General features: G+C 41.3%; 1 protein-coding gene across 5 annotated transcripts in view; it reads right to left on the bottom strand.

Moving 5' to 3' along the window:
• Window positions 1-2,151: 2,151 nt before the first annotated feature.
• LOC109872437 (ubiquitin carboxyl-terminal hydrolase 25) overlaps window positions 2,152-9,584 on the bottom strand; it is a 52,300-nt gene continuing 44,867 nt past the window's right edge. For all 5 annotated transcript variants that reach the window (XM_020463640.2, XM_031808150.1, XM_031808151.1 and 2 more), the window contains 2 exons: window positions 6,618-6,810; window positions 2,152-3,279 (listed from right to left, as the gene is read on the bottom strand). In XM_020463640.2, the coding sequence (XP_020319229.1) occupies window positions 3,107-3,279; window positions 6,618-6,810 (366 nt within the window). In that variant the 3' untranslated portion in view covers window positions 2,152-3,106. The remainder of the gene's footprint in view (window positions 3,280-6,617; window positions 6,811-9,584) is intronic.

Below are 9,584 nucleotides of genomic sequence, written 5' to 3'. Positions count from 1 at the left end.
CGCAGAACTATAAAGCTCCACTTCACATTTAATTCTAAATGTCTGCTGCTTACAAAATATGTTTGAATCTATAATAATAATAATTTTTCTTTGTTGGACAAGGATTGTCCACACTTTCAAGAATGCCTGAATTGCTTCACCACGCTCTCTTTTCTGGCAAGTTTCACCATCCAATTATTTCAGATCTACAGGATTGCAAGTTTCAACATGGCATGGACCATGGCGATATATTGGCACTTGAGAACGATTAGAATATAGCAAATATGAGTCATTTTACCATCACATTGTTGAATACTCGTTTCTGACTGGCTTGAAGGGCATTTTAGAGTGTGCATTATTTAAGCAATAAGGCCAAGGGGGTGTTGTATATGGTCAATATACCACAGCTAAGGGCTGTTCTTAGGCCTGTTCTTAGCACGATGGAACGCCCTTAGCAGTGGTATATTGGCTATATACCACAAACCCCTGAGGTGCCTTATTGCTATTATAAACTGGTTATACACGTAATTAGAGCAATACAATGTTTGTCATACCGTGGTATGTCTCATCTACCACGGCTTTCAGCCAATCGGCATTCAGAGTTTGAACCACCCAGTTCATAATCCACAAATTACCACCTGCTAAACCTGATGTTGAAATGCCTATTTACTCTGTTCCATTTCACTGCGCAATCCACTGTCTCATCAACCCTGCCAGGCAATTTATGAACTCGATCTCCACTATAAAAAGCATCTAGACATGATCTCCCATTTATTTGACTAGCATTTGGTTTTCAACAGGGAGATTTGTATAAACCTTGCTGTCTGTCTCCAACATTTGCATCATTGAAATTCGATCTCCAGCTGTCCCATAGTAATAAAGCATCAGCAGTCAGGACCAGACACAGGCAGGCAGCTGTTCTCAGCCTGTCGAAATCATGAATCAGCTGACATAATTTGTAAGGATATATACAATTAGACATCAATAGAAAACAGGTTAAAAAAAGATAACAAAATGCAGACTTTCCAGCTTCAGTTTGAAGTGATTGTGTTAGCGGTGTTGTTGTCTAGCTCCTCTGAACAATAGTCAGGACGGACCAGAGAGCACTTTTAGTTCATGGATGTATCCAAATAAATGTCACTAGAAAACAGCTTAAACAAACGCAAATGCAGTTACTTTGCTGTTATTCTGTCTGCACTGTTTGACGTGACTAAATTAGCCATAGCTGGCTACCTAGCAAGCGATAAGAATGTTGCCATTCTTATAATGGAACATTATATCAATCATTATTATAATTCAATGGCTTTAGTTTATTTTTTACATCTAACTATTAAGTCTATTTGTTTGGTTACGAAGGCAACTACTGTAGCTATCTAGTAAATTTATTTGCTAGCTACTTCAGTGAATGTTTAACACATTGTAGTGGCGCGGCTCCTGGACACAGCCTTTAGCCGTGGCATATTGGCCATATATATATATTTTTTAACCTTTATTTAACTAGGCAAGTCAGTTAAGAACAAATTCTTATTTTCAATGACGGCCTAGGAACAGTGGGTTAACTGCCTGTTCAGGGGCAGAATGACAGATTTGTACCTTGTGGGTTTGAATTTGCAACCTTCCGGTTACTAGTCCAACGCTCTAACCACTAGGCTACGCTGCCATGTCAATAAGTGTTTTGTCATACCCATGGTATATGGTCTGATATACCATGGCTTTCTGCCAATCAGTATTCAGGGTTCGAAGCACCCAGTTTATAATTCCTAGCGCGTCGTGGTACACACCTTCAATGTCTTCATTATTTTCCATAGAACGCATAGTCCCTCGTTGATTATCCCGTACTTATTCATGCTGACTTTCACAGACTACCTGAGATATGAAACAGTTGGTGGGAGGGCATACAGGCTGTCGCTAATTTAATAATGCACAACTTGCCTAAATGGGTCATGTAAAACACTTCAACCAATGGAAACACACCCTAGCAGGCAATTTCGCAAACTTTCTCAATGTCGAGAAGGAAAAAAAAAAACACCGGACAAGTTAATGGAAACATAACTACTGTCAAGAAGCTACAATGTGGGGAATCGTAGGTGGCTCTTTTCAGCAAGTTTGAGCTTGTTCTTGATACCAGCTAGCTAACCAACAACTGTACCGATGTATTTGAAAAACAAGTGCTCGTTTTGCAAATGTATTTATGTTTTCAATAAACATTGACACAAAATATTGTTTACATGTCAACAATTTAAGCCAACCCTGTCCGTTTTGCCCCATTGTTCCCCAAGCTTCGGTTTTGTTGCTAAATTAAAGACCCCCGTCTAAAGGCAGTTTCTGATGTGTGCGCAAGTTATGATCCGAGAAACCAAAACACAATGGCTAATAAAACATGAAGTGCATCCAAAAACAAATTCATAGAGATGCACATTATTGCATTATGGCACTTCAGGAATAATGGAGGACATTGTGGTGTTTAGTGTTAGTGCAGAAATAAAGACATGGGACATCAGACAAAGGAAATACGTATTTGGCCTAAAAGGGCCATAAATAAAATTGTATTCTCTTGATTTATTAACAAGCCACAGAGTGTCCATGGATGTCTAACACAGCACTCAAAGCTTCTCATGTTGGTGCAGTCCCTAGACCCACTTGAGATACCTGAAGCCGCAGATAAATCTCATGGTTCTCATTTCATAGCTTCCTTTAGAAAAAAAACCAATATGATAATACTGTACCAAACTGATGGCAGAGCATCTGGGAGAAGGGGAAAAGGGATGTTTAAGAAAGGGGGGGAAAACCGCATGACAACAAAAAACAGCTACAAAAAAACAACCTCAACCTCATTTAACAACGCTTGGAGCAGCATGCGCTGGCTTTCAATCACTGCAAGATCGCCATTTTCACTACTTTTCCAGCTTCACTTTTTCCAACTGTCCGGTCATTCATACATTTTTCTGTTGCGTTTTGCTTAAAAAATATAATTGAAATTATTATGTTAAAACCTTTAGCAGCAAAAGAGAAACAGAGGAATAACAGCTAGCGACCCCTGGTTTATAAGGAAGGCATGGGTTAAAAGAGGTCCATGAGTGAGTGCCCAGGGAGCCGTATAGGGCCGTGAGGCTGCTGCCCCTTCAGCTCATCTCCCGTCTGCAGGCACCCGGCTCAGGGAGGCCATGACACGGCTGTAGCGCTCAACCAGCTCTAGGGTGGAGTAGGTGGGCAGCTTGGGAGGGTCGTGGAAGCTTTTGATCTCTGTTGAGCAGTCAAGTAACTTGGGGAGGAAGTCCGTCAGCTTCTCCTGAAGGTTAGCTACAGCAGGAGGGGGAGAACAATGACGGAGAAATGTCAGAGAAAAAGAAAGAATGATTATTTCAATGTCCTTGTTTGCGTCACTCTCCAGAGTCATATCCAGTTACCAAACAGAAATCATAAGCTAAATATTTTCACTGTGATAGCACAAACTCTTGGTAAACATGCTCCTCTAGGAAAACACAGGCTGAGTAAATAAGATGAAAGAGGCCCTAGTTGGTTGTTGAAGATGCTGTTGGGTCAGTTTTATGAATCCAATCTAACTTTTTCCTGGAGTAGAGGCTAGGACTCCACTGAACCAACAATTTGGGTAAAATTCTGCCAAGACAAAGTGGGTATATCCCTGGTTGTTATGGCCTGGCTGGTCTGGCTGCTAATATCAACTCATTTGACCATGTCCCTGACCACGCTTCATGTGCCTTCCAAATTAAACTAGAGCAGAATAACAACCAAACAGCCCGTAGATCTCCAGTACGACAAATCTATACCCCTGGGCCTCTATGCTCTTATACTGCTTTCACACTATTGTGCCAAACCAAACCATACTGTGCTGCCTCAGATATGTAATTTTCACATTGCAGCATGATTCAAGTAACTACAAAGGCTGCCTAACCAGGACAGCACAGTACAGCTTGGCTCAGTAACGTGAAAATGCTCTTAGTTCCTTCTTTTATGGACTTGGAAGATTAGCCCCTTAAGCGTGTAATCTGGGCTAAAAGAGATAAACAAACTAGGACTGTTCCCAACTAAAAAAATAAAACATCTTGGGCAGTTCTTTTGACCAATCCATGAAATGTTAAAACGTGTTTTTCCATATAAACCCAGCAAAAAAAGAAACGTCCTCTCACTGTCAACTGCATACATTTTCAGCAAACTCAATGTGTAAATATTTGTATGAACATAAGATTCAACAACTGAGGCATAACCTGAACAAGTTCCACAGACATGTGACTAACAGAAATGGAATAATGTGTCCCTGGAAAAAAAAGGAAAAAAAGGGAGAGGGTGGGTCAAAATCAAACGTAACAGTCAGTATCTGGTGTGGCCACCAGCTGCATTAAGTACTGCAGTGCTCCTCCTCATGGACTGCACCAGATGTGCCAGTTCTTGCTGTGAGATGTTACCCCACTCTTCCACCAAGGCACCTGCAAGTTCCCGGACATTTCTGGGGGGAATGGCCCTAGCCCTCACCCTCCGATTCAACAGGTCCCAGACCCGGGCTCTTCGCTGGCCATGGCAGAACAATGATATTCTTGTCTTGCAAGAAATCACGCACAGAATGAGCAGTAAGGCTGGTGGCATTGTCATGCTGGAGGGTCATGTCAGGATGAGCCTGCAGGAAGGGTACCACATGAGAGAGGAGGATATCTTCCCGTCCCTATCCCGCCGGTGTGATGTTTCGGACATACCGATCCTGTACAGAGTCCTATATTGACATAACCGGAAAGGCCACTCAGCAAGGAAGAAACCACTGCTCCAAAACCACCATAAAAAAGCCAGACTACGGGTTGCAACTACACATGGGGACAAAGATTGTACTTTTTGGAGAAATGGTCTCTGGTCTGATGAAACAAAAATAGAACTGTTTGTCCATAATGACCATCGTTATGTTTGGAGGAAAATGGGGGAGGCTTGCAAGCCGAAGAATACCATCCCAACCACATTGCTGCAGGAGGGATTGGTGCACTTCACAAAATAGATGGCATCATGAGGAAAGACAATTATGTGGATATATTGAAGCAACATCTCAAGACATCAGTCAGGAAGTTAAAGCTTGGTCACAAATGGGTCTTCCAAATGGACAATGACCCTAAGCATACTTCCAAAGTTTCTATGGGAGTGCTTTGACCTCAATCCCATAGAAAATTTGTGGGCAGAACTGAAAAAGCATGTGCAAGCAAGGAGGCCTAAAAACCTGACTCAGTTACACCAGCTCTGTCAGGAGGAATGGGCCAAAATTCACCCAACTTATTGTGGGAAGCTTGTGGAAGGCTACCCAAAATGCTTGATCCAAGTTAAACAATTTAAAGGCAATGCTACCAAATACTAATTGAGTGAATGTAAACTTCTGACCCACTGGGAATGTGATGAAAGAAATAAAAGCTGAAATAAATAATTCTCTCTACTATTATTCTGACATTTCACATTCTTAAAATAAAGTGGTGATCCTAACTGACCTAACGCAGGGAATTTTTACTAGGATTAAATTGTGAAAAACAGAGTTTAAATGTATTTGGCTAAGGTGTACGTAAACTTCTGACTTCAACAGTACATACATACATACCCTATGTGTTTGAATAAAATCAACTATATGTAGGCTACTGAGCTTGTCTGATGCTTTAAGACACACAAATTACTCGAGTGAGCCAGAGATGTTATGCTCCTAATACTGTAGGTACACCAGGGGTCAGCAACCTTTTCCATTTGGAGTGACAATTTATCTTAACATTTCTACCAACCTGCATGCCAGTTACGATTTTTATATGCACATTTTCGTGGAATAGTTTAATTTAATTTATAATGAAGGCTTTGTATGGATGTATAACAGACTTTGTTTATTTGCCGTTTGAGGTGAAGAAAAAATTACTTTCAGAAGTTTATTTATAGGCCTACTTCTATGTATAATCAAGTGCATATCCTTACTCAACATTGACAGGAGAGCCGCAAACAAACGACAATGAATAAATTGACTTTAACATTTGAGATTCTTCAAAGTAGCCACCCTTTGCCTTGATGGCAGGTTTGGGTCATTGTCCTGTTGAAAAAAAATGATTGCGCTTAGTGGGACTATCATTTGTTTTTCAACAGGACAATGACCCAACACACCTCCAGGCTGTGTAAGGGCTATTTGACCTAGGAGAGTGATGGAGTGCTGCATCAGATGACCTGGCCTCCACAATCACCCGACCTCAACCCAATTGAGATGTTTTGGGATGAATTGGACCACAGACTGAAGGAAAAGCAGCCAACAAGTGCTCAGCATATGTGGGAACTCCTTCAAGACTGTTGGGAAAGCATTCCAGGTGAAGCTGGTTGAGAGAATGCCAAGAGTGTGCAAAACTCATCAAGGCAACGGGTGGCTACTTTGAAGAATCTTAAATATAAAATATATTTAGATTTGTTTAACACTTTTTGGTTTACTACATGATTCCATGTATTATTTCATAGTTTGTCTTTACTATTATTCTACAATGTAGAAAATAGTAAAATAAAGAAAAACCCTTGAATGAGTAGGTGTGTCCAAACTTTTGACTTGTACTGCATATATTTTAGACTGCTCGACTAAAAAAAATCTTGGTTGGGAGGGGGGGGGTCAGCCCTAAAACAAACAAACTCACGCTCCATTTCTTGTCCCAGGTAGGAGCACCAGCGGTTCCTCATATCCTCCACAGACAGCAGGTCCTTCTCTATGTCGTGGACCAGCAATAGGGGGATGCATGGCACCACCAGCTCATTCATGATGCTCAAGCCGTTGCTCACCTCCGGCTCCTCACCAGACTCAAACATCCCCGCCGCATTCTCGTTCAGTTTCTAATGGGCAAAGCACATACAGTGGCAAGAAAAAGTATGTGAACCCTTTGGAATTGCCTAGATTTCAGCATAAATTGGTCATCAAATTTGATCTGATCTTCAACTAAGTCACAACAGACAAACAATGTTTTTAAACTAATAAACACCCCAATTATTGTACTTTTCTTATCTATATTGAATACATAATTTAAACATTCACAGTGTAGGTTGGGGAAAGTATGTGAATCCCTAGGCTAATGAATTCTCCAAAAGCTAATTGGAGTCAGGAATCAGCTAACCTGGAGTCCAATCAATGAGACGAGATTGGAGATATTGGTTAGAGCTGTCCTATAAAAAACACTTGCAAAATTACATTTGAGTTTGCTATTCACAAGAAGCATTGATGTGAACCATGCCTCAAACAAAAGATCTCAAAAGACATACGATTAAGAATTGTTGACTTGCATAAAGCTGGAAAGGGTTACAAAAGTATCTCTAAAAGCCTTGATGTTCATCAGTCCACGGTAAGACAAATTGTCTATAAAATGCAGAAGTTCAGCACTGTTGCTACTCTCCCTAGGAGTGGCCGTCCTGCAAAGATGACTGCAAGAGCACAGCGCAGAATGCTCAATTAGGTTAAGAAGAATCCTAGTGTCAGCTAAAGACTTACAAATATCTCTGGAACATGCTAACATCTCTGTTGACAGGTCTACGATACGTAAAACACTAAACAAGAATGGGATTCATGGGATGACACCACGGAAGAAGCCACTGCTGTCCAAAAAAAACATTGCTGCACGTCTGAAGTTCACAAAAGAGCACCTGGATGTTCCACAGAGCTACCGGCAAAATATTCTGTGGGCAGATTAAACTAAAGTTGAGTTGTTTGGAAGGAACACAAAACACTATGGCTTGAGATGAAAAGGCACAGCACACCAACATCAAAACCTCATCCCAACTATAAAGTATGGTGGAGGGAGCATTATGGTTTGGGGCTGCTTTGCTGCCTCAGGGCCTGGACAACTTGCTATCATCAACGGAAAAATGAATTCCCAAGTTTATCAAGACATTTTGCAGGAGAATGTAAGGCTATCTGTCCGCCAATTGAAGCTCAACAGAAGTTGGGTGATGCAACAGGACAGCGACCCAAAACACAGAAGTAAATCAACAACAATGGCTTCAACAGAAGAAAATATGCCTTCTGGAGTGGCCCAGTCAGAGTTCTGACCTCAACCCGATTAAGATGCTGTGGCATGACCTCAAGAGAGTGGTTCACACCAGACATCCCAAGAAGATTGCTGAACTGAAACAGTTTTGTAAAGAGGAATGGTCCAAAATTCCTGACCGTTGTGTAGGTCTGATCCGCAACTACAGAAAACGTTTGGTTGAGGTTATTGCTGTCAAAAGAAGGGTCGACCAGTTATTAAATCCAAGGGTTCACATACTTTTTCCATCCTGCAATGTGAATGTTTACACAGTGTGTTCAATAGACAAAAAAACACAATTGTTTGTGTGTTATTAGTTTAAGCAGGCTGTGTTTGTCTATTGTTGTGACTTAGATTTGATGACTAATTTATGCAGAAATCCAGATAATTCCAAAGGGTTCACATACTTTTTCTTGCCACTATACATATAGATTGACAACTTAGCGATTAGCTTGAAGTGGTATGCTAACAAATGTACCAGTATTAGCTACTCTGTCAAAACAGACTTAGAGGACAGGCAGGTATTACTTTTTCATATATTGCTAATGTATATGTATTTACATTCAAGACCACCTCTATATGAAAGGCTGCAGCCCAGGTAAGTCACAGGCCATTTGCATTACCACTATCTGGTAGTCATCAATCCACACTGTCAATATCAGAGGATGTTCTCAAGGCCTGTGGTACTGACGTGGGCAGTGACGTACTAGATGATGTAGACACTTCGCTCTGTTCTCCTTAGCCAAGTCCTGCCCTGCTGCAGACACAAACTCCCTGACCTTAGCTGTGGAAAAGACCGTACACAGAGGCAGGCGGTCACTCCGGAATTAGAGGGACTAGGTGGGGACTCACAAAAGATCCCAGTACATTAACTGTGTCAATGTTAGCAGTGTTTTCAATTAAAACAGGGCAGAAGGTAAACAGCAGGGCTTGAGAGAGCGGGCCCGAGCAGGGAGCCAGGGGTTCGTTCTGGCCAGAGATCTGAGATGGCGGCTATAACTCTAACTGTAACAGAGCCCTGACGGAGAGAGCAGAGGTTCGCTCAGGACACAGCCGTGTCTCACGGTAATGTGTTTACACTCGCTGGGCCTCCTGCTTCCTATTCCCACTTGGATGATTACATTAAGAGCACAATGCCGGTGTAAGGTTACTGAGTGCAGGAGCAGCAACAGGGCCGACGAGAAGGAACAGGGTTCCTGTATTTTCTCACATCTACACACAATACCCCATAATGACAAAGTGAAAAGATGTTTAGACATTTTTTCAAATTTATTGAAAATGAAATATATAATTTACTTAAGTATTTGCACGTTAGAATCACCTTTGACAGCGATTATAGCTGTCTGGGTAAGTATAAGAGCTTTGCACACCTGGAACATACAATATTTGTACATTATCCTTTTAAAAACTTGATAAAACTCTGATCATCGCTAGACAGACATTTTGAAATCTTGCAGAAACTGTAACAAAGCCACTAAGGAACATTCAATGTTGTTTTGGGAAGAATCACCAGTGTATATTTGGCCTTGTGTTTTAGGTTATTATTCTGAAAGGTGAATTTGTCTCCCAGTGTCTGTTGGAAAGCAGACA

This window comes from Oncorhynchus kisutch, linkage group LG28 (assembly GCF_002021735.2).
Source record: "Oncorhynchus kisutch isolate 150728-3 linkage group LG28, Okis_V2, whole genome shotgun sequence".
NCBI classification, from domain to species: Eukaryota; Metazoa; Chordata; class Actinopteri; order Salmoniformes; family Salmonidae; genus Oncorhynchus; species Oncorhynchus kisutch.
Note: the sequence above shows the minus strand (reverse complement) of the source record. Positions and strands in the feature narration are given on the sequence as shown.